At 47.0% G+C, this 24082-nt stretch overlaps 1 protein-coding gene across 7 annotated transcripts in view; it reads left to right on the top strand.

Annotated features, from left to right (window-relative positions):
- Nhsl1 (NHS like 1) overlaps nt 1–15940 on the top strand; it is a 229013-nt gene extending 213073 nt beyond the window's left edge. For 6 of the 7 annotated variants that reach the window (XM_028860905.2, XM_037200379.1, XM_028860914.2 and 3 more), the window contains 3 exons: nt 6616–9912; nt 10460–10595; nt 13935–15940. In XM_028860905.2, coding sequence (XP_028716738.1) covers nt 6616–9912; nt 10460–10595; nt 13935–14661 — 4160 coding nt within the window. In that variant the 3' untranslated portion in view covers nt 14662–15940. Of the gene's footprint in view, nt 1–6585; nt 9913–10459; nt 10596–13934 lie in introns of all 7 variants that reach the window. The other variant, XM_037200378.1, reaches the window with a different exon arrangement.
- The last annotated feature ends 8142 nt before the right edge of the window (nt 15941–24082 follow it).

Consider the following 24082-nt stretch of genomic DNA (forward strand, 5'->3'; position numbering starts at 1 on the left):
AGGAAACCCTTTCAAAAGAAACAATTAGATGACAAACACCACCACCACCACCACCACCACCACCACCACCACCCCACCCCCCGGAGCTGAGGACTGAAACCAGGGCCTTGGGCTTGCTAGGCAAACACTCTACCACTGAGCTAAATCCCCAACCCCAACAACTCTTTTTTTAATTTTCAGTTCTTAAAATTTTTTCTTACAATCTATTTTGGTCATATTCTTACCCCTCCCCCAATCCCTCCTAGAGCCTCCCTACCCCCCTAACTTCATGTTCTTTCTCAAAACGAAACAAATTGCACAGGTGTGCACTCACTTATGCACATCCACAGCCAGACCCAACATGGAGTCTATTTAGTATTGGCCAGTGGCTCCTGAGTGAGCCTGAGTATGGTGATCCACTGTTACTCCATTAAACAACTCATTTTCCCTCTCCCAGCAAGTATCAACTGGGCATAGCTTCTTGGCTGGGGGTGGGAGCCTGTGTCCACTTCCCCTTTTCAGTGCTGGGATCCTGTCCATCTTGGACCTGAGTGGGTCTTGTGTGTGCTGCCACAGTCTCTGTGAGTTCATCAATGTGAGCACGTCCATCCTGTTCTATCTAGGAGACATTGATTCCTTGGAGGCATCCGTCACCTCTGGTTCTTATCATCTTTCCACTTTCTTTTCTGAAGAATAGGTTCCCGAGTCTCGAGAGAAGGGTTTGATGAAAACATCCCACTTAGGACTGAATCTTCCAAAGTCGCTCACTCCCTACCTATTGTCCAGTTGTGGGTCTCTGTGTTAACTCCCTTGGACTGCAAGAAGAAGTGTGTCTGATATGGGTTGAGCAAGGCACTCATCTGTGGGTATAGTAGTATGTCATTCGGAGTCAATTTTTTTTGCTATGTTCCTTTTGCAGAATAATAGTAGTAGGTTTTCTTGGCCACTTTAGCAGTGTTAGGTAGGGGTTCCATCTCATAAGTGGGCCTTAAATCTAATCAGCAAGTGGCTGGTTACTTTCATAACATGCATAACATGCAGGCAGATTGCTCGTGCAGCTCAGAGACTTCATAGCTGGGTGAGACTGGTGATTGCTTGTCTCCTTTGGTAGCATGTATAGTACTTTGCAGCACTGTGAGCATTATTGAGTAAGGGTGAAGATTCTAGTTGGGCACCAGCTTGCTTTCTCCATGTTTGATGGCATAAGCATGTTGTGTCCTCAGCAATAGGGTCTCACCATCAGGTTGTAGAAGGTAACCAATAGTATTGGCAACGACCTGTGATGTTTGGCAAGGATGGAGGAGGGTCGGTGGGACCCCTTTGGCCAATGACTCACAAAGATAACCAATTTCTGGTACTAGGGATTTTAATTGGTAGTATATGATCTCTAGTTGGGGCATTCTCTTCCCATATTTTGTTGTGACTACCTTTAAATTCCTTTTGTATCTGTCTGTCTGTCTGCCTAAGTTTCTATAGTACTAAGTTTCCATATGGCTTTTCAAAAGGCTTTTATCATATTCTGTTTTTAAATATTGGCTGGTAGGATCGGTGGGTAGAATGGGAAGAAACATTTGAGTAAGATCCTACTTACATATTTTAAATTCAAATAAATCCCACGAGCTCGGGTGACACCTGAATTGCCGACCTTTATTCCTAGCCCCTCTTTTGTGTTAGTTCTGTTTCTGATCAAATTCATCTGCGCCCTGTACTGAGACAACCAGAATTCATCCTGTGAAAATAGTGGAGAGCAGGTTTAGGGAACAGGAATTTTGTGGTCCTTCGGATAGGTTTTTAGATTAGTTGTTTCTCATCATCTTCATAACATCGTTGAGAAATATTGTTATTTTAGGAAGAATGCTGTGACTTGGCTATAGATCATTGCAGCGTTGTCTCTGGCTCTGTTTTCAGGAGCCTAGAATGGTTTCACACCTTAAATTTTACCCAAAGGGAACCGGCTTTTGTTTGTGTCATTTGGACAGTTAAACAGTAGTGGTTGAAAATCTACCACAAAACTAGGCAGATCTATGGGGAGGGGGTTGTACTTTTTTTTTTAACACTCTCTTTTTTATCCTGTCCCTCTGCACCCCACCCCACACACATGCAGGGATCAAACCCTGAGTCTCACATACTAGGCACAAAAGAATTGTGTCCCCAAGCCGTATCTCCAGCTGACTTCCGTGGTAGTGAAAGAAAAGGACCTGTTATGAAATGGAATTGAGATATCCTTGACCGTTCAGAATTGAGCTGTACCTAGTACAAGCCAGCCTCCTGCCTTCCACACCACTGAGAGCTAGGAACTTGTACCTTTAATTTTCATCCTTAAAGTAGATATTTTGCCTCCATTCTATCCCCTTCCTTCCTTCCTTCCTCCTCCCTCCTCCTCCTCCCTCCCTCCCTCCCTCCCTCCCTCCTCCCTCCTCCTTCCTTCCTTCCTTCCTTCCATAAAAAAATAGTTTATTTGCTGGGTGGTGGTGGCGCACACCTTTAAACCCAGCACTCGTGAGGCAGAGCCAGGCGGATCTCTGTGAGTTCGAGGCCAGCCTGGTCTACAGAGCGAGATCCAGGACAGGCACCAAAAGTACACAGAGAAACCTTGTCTTGGGGGCGGGGAGGAGGGTGGGGATAGAGGGAACCTTTATTCTAGATCCAGTTTTAAATGACCGTGGCCCAGGAACACAGATTTAGGTTACCCTAAATTCCATGTTCCATGTTTCATGAAGTTCTACATTTTTACAGAACAAAGAAGACTTGTGTAATCAAGCTAGGTTTAAAACACATTGGTGAGTACACCAGAGAGGAGGTTACACAAGGTAGGGAAGCTTTTCTTTATGCCTCACTCGGTATCTTGACGATACTCTTAGCTTTGGGTTGGTAGAAGCTAGTGGTCCTCTAACTTAATGAATCCCAAAAGGTTTTTATCTCTTAGTCACAGAGTATTAGTTCCAACACAGATTCAGGCAAGGAGTGGCTGTGGATGGGGCTAAAGCTTGCTCAAAATAAAGTAATTGGCCTTTGGACCTGCAACATCCCAACCTCTCCACACCACTGTAGTTCTAATTAGTCGATCAGTCTTTGCAAAAACAGCTTCGTTGCCAGAATTCTCACCAACAGTTCCTCCTGTTGCTGACCAAGCATCATATGTTGAGAATGGGGGGGGGGGGCACATGTTATTTATTAAATATTATAAGGTTCCTCATAGCCAGGAAGCTCATCCCTAGGGTCTGATGTCGATGAGGCTGAGTCATGCCACTTGCCCTGTTGCTGAGAGACGCCTTTATGTATATGTTTGTGCGTCTGTGTGTTTTCAGTGAATCCCTGGCAGAGGGGAGAGAAAGGTGAGAGATCGTCTTTGCTAACAACACCAGTGCAAAATGAGTGTCCGTGGTCACCGTGAAGGAAAGGGCTTTTTGCTAGGCAGCCTTCTTTGTACTGTGACATCTCTGGGTCTGATGAGAGCATGCACATACATACATACACATAGATATATGAAATATATACGTATATATGTGTATGTGTGTGTACATATACATTAATATATATGTAAATACATTTTACTGAGTTCATTTAGTGTTGCTCTTTCTACATGTTTTAGAACTGACCACTTGGTATTGGATAATCACTCAGGAGGTTTATCCATGGGGATGACTAATTCTGTCTCTGTCTGTCTGTCTGTCTCTCTCTCTCAGAAGGCATTAATTGCCTGTAGCTCTTCATCTAGAGGTGGGCCCCTTGAGATTTCCCCCACCCACATTGGCATGTCAATTGGTGTTGTCATTGTGAGGGTCTTATCTAGGCAGTCATATCATTGAGAGTTCACGGGTGAAGCTTCCTTTCATATATGTAGAAGATGTAATCATGAAGCAGACTTCCTGGTCCTCTGGCTCTTGCAGCCTTTGCCCTCTCTCTTCTTAGATGCTTAGAGCCTTAAGTATATGGGTTGTGTTGTATGTGTATTGGCTGGGTCTGGGTACCCCACAGTTAGTTTTCTCTGCATTCTGACCATTTGTGGATATCTGTCATAGTCTTCATCTACTACAAAAGGAAGCTTCTTTGATACAAGGTACACTTACCTGTGGGTATAAGGATAAGTATTTAGAATGTAGTTAGGAATTCTATCAGTTTTCAGGGAAGTGGATGTAGTAGGGTCTCGTTTAAAACCCATAACCTTCACTAGCCATGGATAGTTGATTAGGTTTACAATACCAGGCCTCAACTCCTTTCTGTTGAGTAGTCCTTACGACCAATTAAACCAGTGATTCTCAACCTAGGGGTCGTGACCCCTTCGAGGGTCGACTGACCTTTTCACAAGGGTTGCCTAAGACTATCGTAAAACACAGATGTTTGCATTATGATTCATAACAATAGTAAAATTACAGTTGTGAAGTAGCAATGAAAATAATTTTATGGTTGAGGAGTCACCACAATAGCAGGAACTGTATTAAAGGGTCACAGCATTAGGAAGGTTGAGAACCAGTGAATTAAACAGCTGTGGGTTACTGCTTAGATATAAGTGCCACTATTTCATTTTTGGGTTATGTTGCCATGCTGGTTATTGTTGTAATTTAAGTATCACAGCTGGGTAGGACTATTGATTGCTTTTCTCCCTTGGTGGCAAACATAGTTATAGTACTCTGAAGGCTAGTCCTAAAGGAGGAGGCTTTCAGTTCACTTCCTCCAAGTCCTTTGTCCAGAGAGTGGTGTCTTCGGCAATAGGAACTTACTTCAACTTCCGGGAGGCCACCAAGGGCAACATAAATACCTTATATTATTTGGGGAGTTACTTGGCATCCCCTGACCAGCGACCCGAAAGGCTGTTTCTTTATGCCTAGCACTGAGGTTTTTGTTAGATGGTCTATAATTCCTTAGGAGGGCATTATCATCCCAAGTGTTGTAAATTTGTTTAACTCCATTAAACCCATGTGCACAACACATAAATGTTATATATAGTTTTAGGTAAATGTAAAATATGATTCCCTATGGCTTTTTCAAACATCCTTAGTGTTTTTTATCCTTTCTCCCTCTCCACTTAAAGCTCCCCCACTTTTCTCATCCCCCTTTTCATATGATCTATAACCTTTAATCCCAAAATGATGCAGTGATATATGTGAATATCATGTTAAGAGTTTTCATATTTTACAATCCGGTAGGATTATTTTGTTGGTATATAATTATATTTGTCTACTCTCCCCGTACATATTTCATATTGACTGATTAAAAAAAAAAACCATGGTTTTGCCACTATTTTCAAGGATTTGATTTGTCCCAGGGATTGGTTTTATTTCTCGGTGTGTTTTGGATAAGTTCTTGGCTTGGCGATTTGTTTTTTAAGCTCTGTTCTTTTCTGTGAGGTTTGACATCTGTTTCTTCACAGTGACAGTTTTAATCTCCCCTTCCTTCTTGTCTCCTCCCTTCTTGTGTTTCTTTCTTTTTTTCTCTTTTGAACACTCTCTGGTTGGTTGTAAACTTCAAGAGATAAATACCCCTAATTTGAGGAAATGTTCCCTGGATCGGTTCCGTGGCTCTTCCCCCAACCAGAACACAGCAGATTGCTGGTGCGGTTTGAATGCCACCAACAGACAGATGATAATGGCTTAAGATGGATAATGAAATGCTTGAAACACAGATGGGCCCATAAATCAATTTTCTTTTTCTTAGGGCTGCCTTCTGACACGGAGAATCAATGTAATTAACACTGGTTTCAGACCAATATCGTTTGAATGGTATCTCTGCGGCCCGATTGTCTGACTGCTTCATTTACTGGATGCTTGATGGAAGCTGTTCTTTGCTCTGTTACCGAGTGGGGGAAAGGCTGCAGTGAAATGTTTACTAACAGTTATTTGGCGGTTTTGCTGTTGTTTGGGGGTGCGTGTGTAAACGTGTGCTTGTGATGTGGGGTAGGGGTATGTGTGGGGGCAAGTGCCCATGCAGATATGTGTGCATGTGAAGACTGAAGGATATACCCACCTTGCTTTATGAGACAGGGTCTCTCACTAGTCTGAAGTTTACCAGATAGGCTAGAGTGGATGCCCGGTGGGCCCTGGGGTCACCTGTCTCCATCTCCATAGCCAAGGTGGCTACCCATATGCCGGGCTGTTCTGTGTGTTTTTAGGGACTGAAGTCAGATCCTTATGATTGTGTGACAAGCACTTTTCTTCCTGACCTATCTCCGTAGGTCCTGTTGTTTGCGGGGACAAGGTGTCACTATGTAGCTCAGACTGGCCTAGAACTCAAGGCCGTCTGGCTCTACCTCCCCAGGATTGGGATTATAGGTGTGCACCACCACACTCTGTAAAAGCCACTTACTCGAGAAGCACATCTTCCACCATACTCAGTAACCAGGATCTCAAAGGGGGCACCCAAGAATGCCATGTGCATTATTCATGTTCCAGGATGATTTACAGTGCCAGTTAAAAAGAAAAATCCATGAAGTTGATGGTAAAGGTTTGGAGATACCAGGAATAGTTAAGCTCAACCGGCTACTGAATCAAATGGGAAAGGTTGTGGGGTTTTGTTGTTGACAGTGTTTTGTTTTTTTTATTATTATTACAACAGAATCAGAGGGTACTGAGGTACAGGTGACCGTAACCTATGGGTTTCTCTTTTCAGATAACACGCCTCTTTCTGCTTTATCTCCAGCATCGGTCACTGGCCAAGATGACGATGGTAGTGGTCATTCAGTGTACTCCCCAGACCACTACCCTACACTAGGAAGGCTTGATAGCTATCGGTCTCCCGGGCAGCGCTCGGAAACCAGGGACTCCAGCTGTCAGACTGAAGATGTGAAAGTCATCCCACCGTCAATGAGAAGGATCAGGGCGCACAAAGGGCTAGGCATCGCTGCCCAGATGAGCCACCTCTCGGGCTCCTCTGGCAACATGTCTGTGCTGAGCGACTCCGCCGGCATTGTGTTCCCGTCTCGCCTCCACCACGATGCCGATTTCCACAGCCTCCCCCGTTCTGGGGCCAGAGCGAGCACCTATTCCCTGGAGGCCAGGATGGGTGCCCTGGGCTCTGCTGAGGATGTGGATGATACTTTTCCCTACCCAGGGGGTAGCTCCCGGGGCCATGACAACTTTGCACATTTAGGAGGGGCCTCCAGGTCTGGCGTGCTTTTGAGACCCAAGTCCCAGCCACTGAGGTTCTCGGAGGGTGAGAACATAGCGAGTCCAGCGTGTGTGGTTTCGCCTCATGCCTCCTACTCGACCAGCGTCATCCCGAATGCCACGCTACTGTCTTCCTCAGAGGTTATTGTCATTCACACTGCTCAGAGTGTGGGACAGCTGGACGGTCGCCTGCCGGGCTCTTCCACGTACTCAAAGATAAAACCCAGAGACCGCCCCACGCCCAGATGTTCTGTGAAAGATGACCATCGGTCCCCCAGTCATCACTGGAACGAGAGTCATCTTATTCATTCGCAGGCTTTGGCCTCGTCGGCCTCCAGTGCCACCACGCTGTTATCGCTCTGCGATTCAGAGGGCTCTCTCAGCGCCCCGGCAAACAGGGAGAATGGGTCTCAAGCCATACCCTATCATTGTAGAAACAACCTGAGCTTCCCTGCCCACCCTCCAGATGTGGACGGCAAGAGCGAGTCTAGTTATTCAGGGGGGAGGGGGCATGGCGGTTCTGAGCCCTGGGAATACAAAGCCTCCAGCAATGGGCGGGCATCCCCTCTGAAGCCGCACCCGGCCACCCCTGGTGGCTCTACTCCCACGAGTAACATGAGCAGCTGCAGTTTGGACCAGGCGTCTGTCAAAGAGGATGCCAGGTCCCTATATTCAGAGGACCACGACGGTTGTTACTACGTGAGCGCCCACAGTGATTCTGGACATGAGACGGCAGGGACCTCGTACCCTATCAGTGATGGCTTTGGGAACCCGAGGCACAGCATGGTCAACGTGTTTGATGGCAGGGCGCCGAGAAGCCACGGGGACCAGGCCAGTCACCAGGAGAAATCCCTTTCCAGAAACATCTCTCTGAAGAAAGCAAAGAAACCACCCCTGCCACCCTCCCGGACAGACTCTCTGCGGAGGATCCCCAAGAAGAACGGCCAGTCCAACGGGCAGGTGCTCAACGAGAGCCTGATCGCCTCGCTCCAGCACTCGCTGCAGCAAAGCCTCCCTGGAAAGGGCGGCAGCTCCCCTTCCCAGAGCCCGTGCAGCGACTTTGAGGAGCCCTGGCCCCCTCGGTCCAGGAGCCAGAGCATTGTCAGTGAAGGGAGCAGCATGGCCTCCACCACCACGCCCCACGTGTCCTCTCTGCGCGGGGTCACTCCGTCGCAGAGCGACACCAGCAGCGTCAAGTCGGAATACGCAGACCCTTGGGGCTACTACATTGACTACACAAGCTTGCAGGAAGATCCAGGGAACCCCCCGGGGGCCGGCTCTGGCCGCAGCGGCGAGGCGCCCACTGGAAATGGGCCTGTCCGCCCCATCCCAGAGGGGTCCGGAGTCCCAATGCCCCAAGTGCCTGGCGGCTCGGGTAGACCAAAGATCACCTCGCCAGAGAAGTCACAGAGAGTCACCTCTCCGTCCAGCGGGTATTCCAGCCAGTCCAATACGCCCACCGCGCTCACGCCTGTGCCTGTGTTTTTAAAATCGATGTCGCCAGCAAATGGGAAGGGGAAGGCCAAGCCCAAGGTACCAGAAAGGAAGTCGTCCCTGATCTCCTCAGTGTCCGTCTCCTCCTCGTCCACGTCCCTCTCCTCTAATACTTCGACTGAAGGAAGTGGTGCCGTGAGGAAACTGGACGCAGCCCTGGCCTCGCCCCTTGCTCCTCCCCCGCCTCTCCCCCCTCTGCCCTCCCCCTGCCTGGCGGACAGGTCCCCTTTTCTCCCACCGCCTCCTCCTCTAGCAGATTGCTCCGAGGGCTCTCCTCTGCCTCCCTCTCCAGTGTTCCCCCCTCCACCACCAGAAGCTCTTGCTCCCTTCTGCTCCCCCACAGACAGGTGCCTTTCTCCTCCCCCCACGGCTCTTAGCCCCCCTCTTCCGAGAGCCTCACCCCCCTTGCCAGCACCTCCACCTTTCTTGCCCCCATCAGAACCCCCTCCCGCCCCACCCCTGGACCCCAAATTCATGAGAGACAACAGGCCTCCTTGCAAGAACTCTAGCCAGTCCGAATCCTCCAGGGAGGCCGTCAGGCGGCCTGCCAGCAAGGAGGAGGGCTGCCGACCCCCCATGCCCCTGATCACCACAGAAGCGTTGCAGATGGTGCAGTTGAAGCCAGTGAGAAAGAACTCAGGCGCCGAGGCCGCCCCGGTTTCTGAACCATCCGCTCAGGAACAACGAACCCCGACTGCTCCACAGTATCACTTAAAGCCATCTGCTCTCCTCAAATCCCGAAATAGCATAAATGAAATGGAGAGTGAAAGCCAGCCTGCCTCTGTGACGAGCTCGCTGCTTCCGACGCCTGCCAAGAGCCAGAGTCAGGGTGACCATGACAGTGCAGCCGAGCGTGGCGGCCTTCCGAGCCGCAGTGATGGAGCTCCGAGTCCAGGGCCCAGCCTCAGGACCACTCCGCTCCCCGACTCTTCACCCAGCAGGAAGCCACCCCCCATCTCCAAGAAGCCCAAACTGTTCCTGGTGGTACCACCTCCGCAGAGAGATTTCACAGCGGAGGAGCCCACAGAGAACGGGAGCGCAGCATTCCCAGGCGTGCCCAGCCCTACCCGGGCAGAGGGGGAGGCTGTGCACAGCCAGGAGGAGACAGCCAGCCCAGCATCCCGAGCTGGTGGTTCTCATGCTCCGGCCCCCACCCCCGGCAGTCCGGTTCCGGAAAGAGGAGCTGCAGGGTCCTTGTCCCCTGGCAGCGTGGAAACCAATGCCCCCATGGTCCAGCCCAGTGCCTCCCCGGGCCCCACGCAGGAAGAGTCCGCCGAGAGCAGCGTGGATGGTGAGGACAATGCGGGGAGCTGCCTGTCTCAACGGGGCAGAGAAGGTAAGCCTGGCGGCTCTCTGCTGTCCTCCTCTGATCCTCTGGAGCCGAGCCAACCAGGGCTGCCGAGCACTCCATGGAACCAGGTGAAGCAGCCCAGACTTAGGGGGGAAAGCCGGCTGTAGTTGTGTGGGCTCCTGACACCTCATTACCCAAGCTGCTTCGTGAAATTTTAAAAAAAAAAAACTCCAGATCCAAGAGAAGAGAGGGAAAGGGGGGAGCGGGGAGGGTTGGCTCTGCAGCAGACTGGGTATTCAGTAGTAGCAGGAGGCATCTCCGTTTCAGGAAGAGCTACAAAGAAATGTTCTAACAAGATTTAAGAGCAACTTAGTCCAAAGTCTGTAGCAGAAAATACTGAGCCCTGACAGCGAGGGTTGTGTCTCCCTCTCTCTGTTAAAAGCTCAAACTGCAGACACACACCCGGCTTCCCCGCGGCTCTCGCATCCTCAGGCATGGCAGGGAAGCGGTATGTTTCAGCGCCGGGCCAAGGACCGAAGTGCTAGTCACTAGTCACGGCCTTTTTGTGTTTGCCCCCTTTTCTTCTCTCCAGCTGGGCTGCGGGAACCCACCACAGCTGCTTCCTCCCCAGACGCCACCGGGGACTTCTCTAAGGAGGAAGGGAGTGATGACGTGATGACCCCTACTAGACCCAGGACCACAGAGGACCTGTTTGCAGCCATTCACAGGTATGGGAAACTCCTTTGTCATGCTTTCATACACTTTCCCACTTCCTCCCTCCAGAAGGCGCCTCTGTTGTCTTGAAATTTCTTCTGACAGCCAGGCATGGCTCCTTCAGCGTTCCTCATTTCTCAGTGTCTTTCGTAGACTTAGATTTCCTTTTACTTTGTTCCACTGAGTTCTTCGGTGACATTGAAGACAGAGTGGGACGCCTCCCCGGCAGACACAGCCGTGACTGGCAAGACGGCTAGTGTGTCAGTCATGTGACCCAGTGTTTACAAGATTTGGATCCAGTCTAGGGTGAGGAATGCTGCGTTCTGTGGACTGGAGGGTGCATAGACTCGCTCTGCAGAGCCTTTTTCCTAAGAATGCTTTAGTTGATTTATTTATCATTTTTTGTTTGGTTGGTTTTAGAAAACCCATAATTTTTTTTTTTTTTTTGCTCCTTCAATGTTTCATCAAGAGTATATGTTTCTTTTTTTTTTTTTGTCCCCAATTTCTCCAAGATCTGCCCCCAGCCAACATCGTAATCTTTCCCTCAAAAAAAAAAAAATTTTTTTTTTAAAGCCACTAGAAACCATGGAGTCCAATTTGTGTTGACCAGCTGTACGTGAGCTGCCCTGGAGTGTGGTTGATATACCCAGGGTTGCTACATTGAAGAAAACTGACGTTTCCTCTCGAAACAGCTATCATTTGTGACTAGCTTCTTGATGAGGGGTGTGACTTGGTGCCCACTTGCCCTCTTTCGTGCTGGAATTTTGTCTAGCTTGAGCTCGTGCGCGTTTTATATAGCTGTGAGTTCGTTTGTATATCTGTCCTGTTGTGTCAGGAACATACCATCGCCCTAAAGTTGTCCACCACATCTAGATCTAAAGCCTTTCCACTTGCTTCTTCCACGTCCCAGAGCTTTGCTGGTACCCATGCAGGGATGAGTCCCCTCAAGGAGTAATAATGATCCTTTTGCAGGGGCAGAAAAGGACTCTTTATTTACTACTATAGGCCTGTAGCGCCACCTGCTGGCATTTTAAAGAAGTACAGTCAGTCGGTTTTTCAAAGGGAATTGTTACCTGTGTTTAGACAGTTCCCCTTGAGAGTCACTGATTCCATATTGTATCCTTGTTTATTATGTTGCTGGGCTGTATACAACTGAGTCTCTCCACAGCGGCATCATATTCAGATATGTACAAGTACTTCAATGCTATGTAAGGAAATGCTCTTGCTGCTTAGATTTCCTTACTACCGGATTTTCTGATAACTCTTGTGAATATTTCTATACTGTAAAGACTTCATTTGGACCCGAGTGACGGTCCCTTGTTTTCCTTCTGAGACCAAGTATCCTATAGAATCATTTGATTCTCTGTATAAAATAACCCATGCCAGCACAGCTCCCAGACTCTTAGAGTTTGAATAAAAAGGTTGTTGCATGCCATAGAACAAAGTCCCACCCTTCGCTGGAACTCTGTACAACATAGAAGCCTCTGACGTGGGGGAAGCAAGCTGGAATCTGAGTTACCAAGTTGAGACAACAAAGAATTATGTGCATGTCTTTATCTTGTCTCTCAGCTATAGCACTGGTCTAAAAGACCCCAAAACCAACCCCTTTATGGTCACTGGTTCCTCTGATCTCATTAGAAATAAAAAGGGAGCTAGCTACCCAGTTCTTTCTCAGATCAGGGGAATGAGAAATGTATCTTTCGAAAGCAAATTAAGTGACCTTTGTAGCGGTTGACGCAGATGTTTCTACTGTAGCCATGTTGGACACATTCTAAGCCCTCAATAAATATTTTCTGAGTTAAATGAAACCAATCGAAACTTAACTGCTAGGAAATTCTTCTGAGACCTAATGTCTTTCATTTAGGCTGGAATGCACTGGGTTTCTAAATATACAGGAATCTGTATTTATAATCACAAGCCACAGGGATGTGCGTTGCCAAGTTGCTGTGTGTACTAAATACTCAGTCTTGAGGAAATCAGACGGTTGGGGAGCAACTTACTGCAGATTTTTTTCCTAAAAATATTCCAAGGATCTCTTCTATATTTGATTTTGGCAGCCTTCAGAAGGCACCGAGGAATGTGTGGTCTCTGCCACAGGGACAGTGCTATCTATTACAGATACAGAAATGAGCCAGTTTGTATTATTCTCCGCACACATGGGAGAATTAGAGGCCAAGTAGCCTTAGGAGTGGATTGAAAAGAGAAGAGCTCGGTTATGTGCTGGTTTCTGTTGGGGGATTAGTACCTAATTAGCAGATGTAATCAGAGTCCATCCGAGGCCTGGGGCACTTAGAACTTTACGTTCATGTCCTTCAGCACCTAAATTCATGATGTAATATAAAGACTATCCAAACTGAAGCATTGCTTTCCAGTTTTATCATGCAAATTAATTCTCTTCAGATTTAAAGCCAGATGGAAAGCGTAGAACACCAGTTGAGGTGTGACATTTTTATATTTATTGAAGTAATTAGACTTTAAGCCATCGTTAACTATTTAAATGCCTGTTATAGCCATCAGCTTTAAACACACACACACACACACACACACACACACACACACACACACACAGAGTAATCAGAGACATCAGAAGTTTAAATTTAACTCATTTTTTAGAGGCAGCTGGCCCCTGAGAAACAGCAGGGTTTTTTTTTTGTTTTTTGTTTTTAAATCTTGCCATCCCTTTAGTTCTATATCTACAATTAAGGCCCTAAGTTGCAGAGAGTGTGGTTGTGGTTTTTTGTGTCTCAGCACACTCTGACCATTTAAAACCAAATCAAAACATCATGGCCCAGGTTAGTGTCTGGAAGATTGAGAAGGCAGAGTAGCTCTGGTGGGTAGGTAATCAGTGTAAGCGATATAGATGTGTATACATGGAAAGAAGTCCATCAAGACTGAGTTGTGCTGTGTGTGTGTGTGTGTGTGTGTGTGTGTGTGTGTGTGTGTGTGTGTGTAGGGGGATCATTGTCTAGATTTCAGTTCCTTTATTTAATACACAATCAGACTAGACCCTTTCCAAACTCTTTTCCAGCTCCATAATTTGAAGCTGTTCTTATTTCATTCATTGCTCTTGTTAACTGTTGCGCAGAATTGTTGAACAAAATTACTTCAGGTGCATTCTGCTGTCATGGGGAGGGGGCATTTGGTGCCCTGACTTCCGTGGTAAATAATATCAGAGAAGCTCTTGGGCTCATCTATAATGGTTGGAGTGTCTGTGTGTGTGTGTGTGTGTGTGTGTGTGTGTGTGTGTGTCTGTGTGTCTGTCTGTGTCTTCAGTAAGGTGACTGGAAGGTGACAGGTGATTGCAGCGAGGGTTGCTGAGGATTGACCTTAGTCTCAATTTTCTTTTATTTTAGATCCAAAAGGAAAGTCCTTGGCCGGAAAGACTCAGAAGATGACCACACCCGGAATCACTCTCCCTCCCCGCCGGTGACCCCCACGGGTGCCGCCCCTAGCCTGGCCTCTCCGAAGCAAGTAGGGTCCATTCAGAGAAGCATGAAAAAGAGTGCTACCAGCAGCGACAGCTTCAAGGCGCTGCTGCTGAAGAAGGGGAGTCGCGCGGACACCAGCGCTCGCATGTCGGCCGCGGAGATGCTCAAGTCCACGGACCCTCGATTCCAGCGATCCAGGTCGGAGCCTTCGCCAGACGTCCCGGACAGCCCGTCCAGCTGCTCCCCCAACAAGAACAGGAGGGCCCAGGAGGAGTGGGCCAAGAACGAAGGCCTGATGCCTCGGAGTCTGTCCTTTTCAGGCCCTCGGTACAGCCGCAGCCGGACGCCACCCTCTGCGGCCAGCAGCCGGTACAGCGTGCGGAACCGCATCCAGAGCAGCCCGATGACCGTCATCTCCGAGGGAGAGGGAGAACCTACCGAGCCAGCGGACAACAGAGAGCCCAGGGCCCTGGATGCTGCCAGGGGATGCTCTCTGGACAGGCTGGAGGGGCAGATGGTGGACCGGGACAGCCTGCTGTGTAGGGAGGAGCCTGCCTCTGTGGACGGGCTGGGGAGGGCAGAGGGCAAAGGTCTCTCGGAGCACTGTGGGGGTACTGAAGAGTTAGGGTCAGAACCTGCCTCTCTTGAGTGAGGCGGGCAGGCAGTGCATCACTCTCGGAAGTCTATGTGGCCTTTTCCTGGCTTGTGGGGACCCCACTCAGCATTGGTGTTGGGGAGGTCTCAGCCTTGCGGGTCACTTTAGGACTCACTCGCCACGTGGCTTAAAAGCAAGTAGAAGCTTCAACTTCTGAAAGTGCTTCCTGGGGAAGATTTTTGTTTGTTTGTTTGTCTGTTTTTCCCAAAAATGCCGGGTGTGTGTACATGTGTGTTTTTTGAACGCTTCATTCTAACACATACACACACTAACATTGTGTATAGAATTAGGAGAAAAAAAGAGTTAAGGTAAAAAAGAGTCGTGGAGACTTCTGGACCATGATGGTAACTGCTTTCAAAGCATTATGGGTATGGGAATGAGTAAGTTCACTAAGCAGAGACTTGGAGCTGTTACTTCTAAGAGGCATTGGGCTGGTCCTAAACATGGATGCCCAGGCGCTATAGCTCGAGACACACAGGGAAACCACGAAGGGGCTGGAAAATGGCTAAGCAACTCAATGGTCCGGGTGCTTTTGTGGGGAAGGGGCCCTGCTGCTGCTGCTGCTGCTGCTGCTGCTGCTGCTGCTGCTGCTGCTGCTGCTGCTGGCTGCTTCCTCCTCCTCTAGTAAAAACACAAATGGACGTGTTGAGGCTGTGTCCTGTGCCTCCTGCACACACTTCTAGCCTGATGTCAGAAGCGTGGGTGGATGCTTTTTGTTTTTGTTTTTTGTTAACATAAATTCCCTAGAGTTGCAACCAAGCCCTTGCCAGTTGAGGTGATGGTGGGTGTCGGAGAATGAGGTAAGCGAGGCAAGAAGAGCTGGGTCTCCTGAGAGAAGGAGGAGACGGGGAGTGAGTGATGCTGCTGGGTTTTGTTTCCTGCTTCTTAAACAAAATATTTTCAGAACTAAACCAGAAAACGTGCACTGTAGAACTGTGGGTGAAGCTTTTCCTTTTAAAAAGAGTTGTTTTGTTTTAAAACCAGAGTTTAAACTTACAAGTGGCAGTCTGTCACTTGAAACGTCGACATTTGCTAACTTTTGGATATCCTTTTGGTTATACCAAAGAAAAAGAATACAGCTATTTTTTTCCCCCTGAACTGCTTGCAGCACCGGGTTCTAACTTAGAAGGTTTACCAAAATCAATTATCTATTATCTCACTTTGAAGAAAATGCTGACTCTTGTTAGGGAAAGGAACTGATAAAATTGGTAGGGGTTGGCTATTAACTAGCCCTGGGAAATGAATTTTTAGATTAAAAAGATTTTTTTGCACCATTTGATTTGTGTGGGTTTTTTTTGGTATTTGTATGAGTTGAGTCTCTGAGTCCCTTTCCGGTTCTGCCCATCAGAATTCCAGCGTGCTTTAGTGTTGGGATCCAAGTGTGCGGAAGTATTTATTTTACTATGACGCCCTGGTGCCCCTTGCTCCATTCCAGGTTGTGTGCATCCAGAATAAACCACACTCTTCCTCTTTCTCACAAGCTTCTGAAGCTGCTGTCGGTTGCCATTGACAACGTGTGATAATATCTGGAAGTTGAACTGCACAGGCCAAAGCATCACAAGGCTTCCCATGCAGAACCCTTGATACCATTTTACATACATCTTCCAGGGAAGAATTAAAACTCTTCTCAGTCTGTGTAGAAAACAAAGCACTTCACATAGTCACAAACGATACCGCCCCACCCCAACCCCGCCTTGGGTCAATTTTCAACCACATGGGGGCACACAGATCATTTCTTGTAAATCTTAGGAAGGTCATGTTGGGTTTTTGCATACCTAAAAAACATTAGAATGTATGTAGATATCTGAAATCTTGAACTTAATATATCAATTATTTGTTTGAAGGCAAGGTGAACAGCATTAGAACTAATTATAAAATGATTTTAAATCCCCATTTTAAAGATATTTATTAGGTTTTTAAGTTTGTTTTGAATAAAACAATTATAAAGTCAATATTTGAAACTTTTTGTTTGTATGTACATTTAAATTTTCTTAAGTTTTCAAAGAATTGCCTATTTTCTGTTGAACATATTTTTCCTCGTACTGCATCTCTTCCCTCTTCTCCCCACCTCCCATCCATCCTCTTGATCCCCCTGAACAGTTTTATCTCTACGTTCTGTGTAATTGTTCTACTGCTGCAGAATCCTTGAGTACTTTACTGTATATGAAGTGAAAAGCAATGAGGCCCAGACCGTGCTGGGGGTGGGGGCAAAAAAAAGACAGAATATCACAGGCATTGTAGTGCCTCTAAAGACATAAGGAAAACCACCAGAAGAGAGCATCCTAAAGCGTGAGTGATGGATGGACCAGTTGTTTAGCTGGTGTGGTTTGTAGAGGGATGCGGTTTCACAGATGTGAGTAATATACAGGACAAGAAGAATCTAGGCTCACGTCATGTCCTTGGCTTTGCTGCTTTTCCTGGAGTGAGGACCACTTCTGCTAGTGAGCTAGGTCATACTCCAAGCTTCACGGGAGCAGAGTGGATGACCTTTCTCATGCCTGAAATCTAGAAAGCACCAGCGATAAATTTCCACTTCATTTTTCTAAGGATTAGAGAGAAATAAGTGAGTATTTGGTCTGTCTGTTGGGAACAGTCTTTTTTTTTTAAAGATTTATTTATGTATACAGTGTTCTGTCTGCATGTATGCCTGCAGGCCAGAAGAGGGCACCAGATCTCATTATAGATAGTTATAAGCCACCATGTGGTTGCTGGGAATTGAACTCAGGACCTTTGGAAGAACAGCCAGTGCTCTTAACCTCTGAGCCATCTCTCCAGCCCAAAATGTATAGCCCAGGCTGGCCTCGAACTCATGATCCTCCTGCCTCTGCCTCCTTCAGCAAATCCTACTGGTGTGCGCCACCACAACCGGCGGGAACAGTCTTAACTTTGGGTGCCTTGCCATTCTTTGAGTATTTCTGGAGAATTTTAATTGAAATCTGTCACCTTTCATGTGGGGGCAAGAATGAACACACACACACACACACACACAATTTGCTCTCCATATCCACGAGTTCTGTATCCCTGAAGTCAACTAACTACAGATCAAAAAATAACTGAAAAAAAGGATGGGCTGGGCTTGCCTTTCATGAGTGAGGCTCGTATTAGACATTTTATAACTGTTCATTTGAGAAATTACAACGACAAGGTAAAAAAAAAAAGGCCTTTCAGTGTCTCCATTATCTCCGCCCACAGGTGACACACTGCACTCTATAGCTGGTATCCTGGGAATCAGATGGCATACCAGGCAGAGCCCATTGTTTGTACACGAATGTTTTCCCCAGCTCACATGCAAATAAGTATTTATATTGGTGAGAGTCCATCATTTGCATCTTATGATGGGCGTTGCCAGCTCTGCATGCTTTATGATGCAGCGATTCTTATAGATCCAAGTTTGGAGCACAGTACCACTTACAGTCTCATGAGTCCATCTCCCCAGCATCCTACAGCACTCTAGTACTCCAGAAGCTATCAATTCAGTCTCATAGTTAGTACAATGAACCTGCACTGCAGTTCTTCCATTGCATGAGAGAGAGGAAAGGGAGAGAGAATGTACCCACATACCCAGATGTGGAGATCAGAGGTTTGATGCTGAATGTTTTCAGTTGCTCTCCATCTTCTTTTTTGAGCCAGGGTCTCTCTTTGAACCTGGAGCTTGATTAGGTGAGGCTGTCTGACCAGTGAGCACCAGGGATCTTGTCTCTGTAATTTTTGTTTTTTTTACCATTTTGGGGGGGCCTGCCACCCAGTTCCCAAATAAATCACACAGAGGCTTATTCTTAATTATAAATATCTGGCCTTTGCTTGGCTTGTTTCTAGCCAGCTTTTCTTAAATTATCACATCTACATTTTGCCTCTGGGCCTTTTCCTTTTCTTCTGTAAATCTTACTTTTACTCTTATTCTGTGACTGGCTATGTGACTGGGTGGCTGGCCCCTAGCATCCTCTTCTCCTTGCTCTCTGGCTCCTCCTTCCTTTCCTCCCAGATTTCTCCTATTTATTCTCTCTGCCTGCCTGCCCTGCCTATCCTTTCTCCTGCCTCACTATTGGCCATTCAGCTTTTATTAGACCATCAGGTGTTTTTGAGGGGCAAAGCAACACAGCTTCACAGAGTTAAACAAATGCAACATAAAAGAATGCAACACGTCTTTACATCATTAAGCAAATGTTCCACAGCATAAAAAAGTGTAACACATCTTCAAATAATATTCTCCAGACCAGGCCCCCTTGACCATCATTTCGAGGTCAGCATTACGTGATCACCACACCTGGCTTCTGCACTTCCTATTGCTGCCCGATCCATCATGGTCTCCTCATCATCCACATTGTTCTAACAAGCCAGAGGAGATCCACCTCAGTCTTTCCTCCCAGTGTTTTTCCAATGGTCCTGGTGAATAATGAAGTCCTGTCCTCACACATAATTCTCTGATGGGGCGTCTAGCTCAGTGTCCCTGTTCTAGCATGCCTTCTTCCCTGGTGACTTTCATTCCTTCCTCTGCTGTGTGCCCAACAAATCTTGGCCTTCAATATTTCTGTCACTTTTTCTAAGCTGTTAGGAGCCCACTGTAGGCTGTGAGTTTGAACTACCTTCTGGGGTTTCTCATGGTGTTAAATCCTGTTTCCTGAGAGATATCCCAAGAAATGCCCCCTTATTTAGTGTTTCAAACCTGATGTCTTTGATCAAGAGTCCTTAGAGCAATGCTTCTCAACCTTCCAATGCTGCGACCCTTTAATATATTTTCTCGTGGTGTTGCGACCCCCCCCACCCTAAATTATTTCTTTGCTACTGCATAACTAATTTTGCTACTGTTATGAATCAGAATGTAAATATCTGTGTTCTCTGATGGTCTTAGGTGACCCCTGTGAAAGGGTCATTCAATCCCCCCACAGGGGGGTCATGACCCCCAGGTTGAGAACCACTGTTTTAGAATGTAGTCCCAGGGGGATTCTCCAGGCAGACCCCCTTCCAGGACACGGTGACCGGGCTCTGCAGCATCTTTGGCACATAGCCACTTGTTCCTTAATCAGAGGCAGCCCAGCCTCAGGTTGTGGTGGAGTTGACGTCTGGTTACAAACCGAGAAGCCGAGAGAAGGGGCGGGGCCAGTTCTCCAGGGGCGCCTAGTGCTCTCTGGAGGAAAGGACGTCCCACCGCCTTTCCTTATGCTGGGGCAGAGGAAGGAGTCTTGGGTAGTTCTGTATTTTAATGACTGAAAGTGGTCCTCCTGCAGGCTCAAGATGTGTTCACAATCCCCTAGGGAGTCAAAATGGTGTGACTGGGGCTGGGACGTAGGTCGGCTGCTAGAATCCTTCCTTATCATGCATCAGGGCTTAGATTTGAACCCTAGTACCTCATAAACTAGGTGTGTTCGTTGTTGCTAAGATTTCTTCCCTTGGAAAGTGACAAACAGTGCCACCTCTTCCTCCTGAGGTCCCAACAACAATAATTTCACCAGCGTTTACCCAGCAGAGCCGATGAGATTTTCAGGCTCACTTACAGCCAGGAGTGTGGGTGGCCTTAAAGTACCCACCCTGGAAAAGTCTACACCCGGCTGGGATGACGACTTCACTTCCTCATGGAGGCCCCTCTCCTCCCCTCATCTTTCCCACCTACATGTTCTAGCCCCTCCCAGAGCCGCCGGTCACAAATGATTAGGGCTGAATTGGATATAACTGGTTGGGAGGGCTGGCTAGGCAGGTGAGGGTAATGGCTCTCCCCATCCCTCCCTTCCAAGAGGGAACATCAACAATACAACAAGCCCAGTTGTGATGACCTCTGGTAAGCAGGGGCAGTTGGACCCCAGCAGATTCTGGTAGCAGTTTGGTTCAGAGGATAGCTTTGTCCACCAGTGCTACAGGCCTGAAATCTCAGCACATGGGAGGTGGAGGTAAGCGGATCAGAAAGTCAAGGTGCTATTCAGTATAGTGGTTTAAATAAGACTGCCCCCTAGTCTCAAGGATCTGAACACGGTCCCTAGTTAGCAGGTGCTCTTTGGGGAGGCTTAGGAGCCCGGCTCGATGAAATACATCATTGGAGACAGACCTGGAGAGGTTAAAGCCTCTTTTCACTTCTGGTTCATTCTGCTTCGTGCTTTTTTTGACGATGTGACCTCTCAGCTTCCTGCTCCTGCCCCAATGCCAGCCTCTTGCTACCATGCTTGGACTCTTATTCTTCTGGAAAGGTAAGCCCAAATGAACGCTTTCTTCTGTAAGCTGCTTTCGGTCATGGTGTCTTATCATAGCAACAGAAAAGAAATCAAAATAAGGAATTCAAGGCCAGCCAGTGTTAGAGACCTGGGCTTTTAAAAAAGTGGAGGAAGGGGTTATATATCTGCCTGTTCTCACTATGCTTCAGCCTCCTACGTTTGATTCTGTCTAGGCATCGCAGAGCTGGACATTGGCTGGAAGCTAGCTAGATTTAGCATCAGAGTCCACACTTGACCTTCAGATTTGTCTGCTTGGCCCTCTGGGTGAAGGACTTGTAATAGTTGATTTTGTGTGTGCATCTGGGGGCACATCTGTGAGGACATTTTCTTGACTGCTAGTTGAGTCCCCAACTGTGAGCAGTGCCAGCCCTGGGCAGATGAGCCTAGGCGGTACAAGAACAGTAGCTGAGCTAGCAAGGAGTGGCCGCAAACCACTCAGCAGTGTTCCTCCGTGGTTTCTGCCTCATGTTCCTGCTTTGAGTTTTTCCCTCAGCCCATCTGAAGGTGACTCTCTACCACAACCCCAAATCTCAGAAAACAAGTGGCCATTCTCAGGTTGCTGTAACAAGGGGCAATAGGAACAATGTAGGTGGAAGTTTCTGTCCCACTAGTTTCCAAATAACCAACACCGAGACTTAATATGAATTATAAATGCTCAGCTAATAGCTCAGGCTTGTTATTAACTAACTTTTACATTTTAAACGAATCCAAATTTCTTATTTTTGCTTTTTGCCGTATGGCTTGAACCTTTTCTCAGTACGCATGCCCATCTGGCTTCTCTCGGTGTCTCCTTACAGCTCCCGGACTCTGTCCCTCTTCTTCCCAGCATTCTCTGGTCCTTCAGCCTAACCTTATCAGGCCTAGCTATAGTGCAGTCAGCTTCCTTATTAAACCAGTCACGGTGACATATATTCACGCAGTGTAAAGGAATATTCTACAGATCATTGACAACTTCACATATCTACCCCACTAAACCAGGGCACTCAGGAGCATCCCAGCTCTGGAAACTGCACCTCCTTAGCCTCAACTCAATCCATAAATGCTTTAGGAAGCCCTTTAATCCCTGGACTCTAGGCTTCCTAAAACCCCATGTAAGGTCAGCAGTTTTCTTTATCCGAAGAGTCGGTGCCCTAGAAGCCCAGCTATCCCATTCGGCAAGCAGCATGTAACAGCATTTTAGGGTGGGCACTGAACATAGTCTGTCTTTGCCACTGTCACATCTACCCAAACTGTACCCTCTGCCCTCGGCTTTTATTATTCTTGTCTCCCAAGGATCTCCTTCAGAAAGAACTTCCCTGGCCATGCTGTGTGACAGCCACACAGCCTTCCATGTCTTTGTCTCACAGGCTCATTTCAACACTCTCTCTCTCTCTCTCTCTCTCTCTCTCTCTCTCTCTCTCTCTCTCTGTGTGTGTGTGTGTGTGTGTGTGTGTGTGTGTGTGTTCATTTATATGTGAACAGGCCCATAGGTGTGTGGGAGCATGCGTGACTATGTGTGTACATTTGGAGGCCAGAGAACCATCTTGGCTGTCTTCTCATCAGGGCATGTTCACTCTGGTTCTTGTTGCTTCTTTGTTTGTTTGGTTTTTGTTTTTGTTTTGATTTTGAGACTAGGTCCCTCACTAGCTTTGAATTCACCAAGTAACCTAGAGGCTGGCCAGAAAGCACCAAGGCTCTGCCTGTCTCCAGTTCTCTAGCATGAACTTCCCAGCCCCTGCCACCACATCCATCTTTTTTGTTGTTTGTTTGCTTGCTTGCTTTTATTTTTAATGTGGACATTGTCTGGAGGTCCTCCTGTCTCTATAGCAAACATTTTACGGATGGAAGTCTCTGCCCAGCAACCCTCACATCATTTCTTGATAGCACTTGTCATAACTTCAGCTCATCTTATTTCATTGAACTTCCTCAACTGTCTAGGAAGCAAAGTCCATTGAGACGGGGCCCCCATGCTTCATGAACACGACTGTATTTTCAGCAGGCAGCTGGACTCAGTAGATAAATGAACCATGTTGCTGAAGCTAGTGAATAGCAAGTCAGTGATGAGGGACCATGAGCACTGTCCCAGGAACAGAGTACGGACTCCGTAGTTACCTGAACCATAAAAATAAATGCCATGTCAGAGAACTACTTGTGTGGTGGGGGAGGCAGATTTGAGATTTTTAAGAAGCTAAGTGGTCAACTCTTTGCAGGGCAACTAGATAAATGGGCAAGGTGGTGGGGTAGGATGAGCAAGCAAGCTGGGAACTGTCCTATATAAGAGTCAAGAACAAGTGGGATTTCTTGTGGGGGAATCAGGTTTCCAAAACCAGAGTCTGTTTTGGGTGCAGCGATTGGAGGCATTGAGTTTGCAGAAAAGACAGGGTCTCATTCATGGAGCAAAATTAGGCCAACAGCAAAGAGGAAGACTGAGACTTAGAAAAGAAAGTCTAGGGCTGGAGAGATGGCTCAGAGGTTAAGTGCACTGGCTGCTCTTCCAGTGGACCTGGGTTCAATTCCCAACAACCACATGGTAGCTCACAACTATCTATGATAAGATCTGATGCCCTCTTCTGGCATGTAGGCATAACACTGTATACATAATAAATAAATAAATCTTTAAAAAAAAGTCTAAACATGTCTCCCATAGATAGGAGGACACAAGGAGAAATGTTAACACAAAGGATGCTTCACAATCAGTGTCAGCCATGAAATGAACCAACTTGCTGCTGTGAGAAACACTGTCTGGACCTACCAATTTGAGGTTGACATGGTTTTAGCTTATAAAAGAAGAGGAAAATGGAATACATTGAACTTGAATGGGGCAAAAAATCGGGTTTTTTTTTTTTTTTTTGAACACTTTTCCATTTTAGCCATCAGAAATAGGTTCCTCTCATTTAAAATGGAAATTTTGCATGTTTCATACAGAACTGCAGGTTAAATACTGGAAATATTTGCCTCCTAACAATCGACGTTAGTGATGTGGACTTTCATCAGTAGCAGAGACTAAAGCATCCCCCAGTGATCATACATATCCATGCTATAAAAGTAATTGCTTTTTGGCAAGCATAGATATATAAGAAATCAATAAATTCAACATGCAACTGAGGGAAATAATGCTGAGAATTAAAGCTTTTTATCTTCAGTAATTTAAAAAAAAAAAAAACAGAAATGTAGCTTGTTTAGTATCAAAAACAACCATTTCAAAAGTTTCTGTGCAGGAAACTTATTACCCCAGTTGG

The sequence above is a fragment of the Peromyscus leucopus genome, chromosome 8a (genome assembly GCF_004664715.2).
Source record: "Peromyscus leucopus breed LL Stock chromosome 8a, UCI_PerLeu_2.1, whole genome shotgun sequence".
In the NCBI taxonomy this organism is placed as follows: Eukaryota; Metazoa; Chordata; class Mammalia; order Rodentia; family Cricetidae; genus Peromyscus; species Peromyscus leucopus.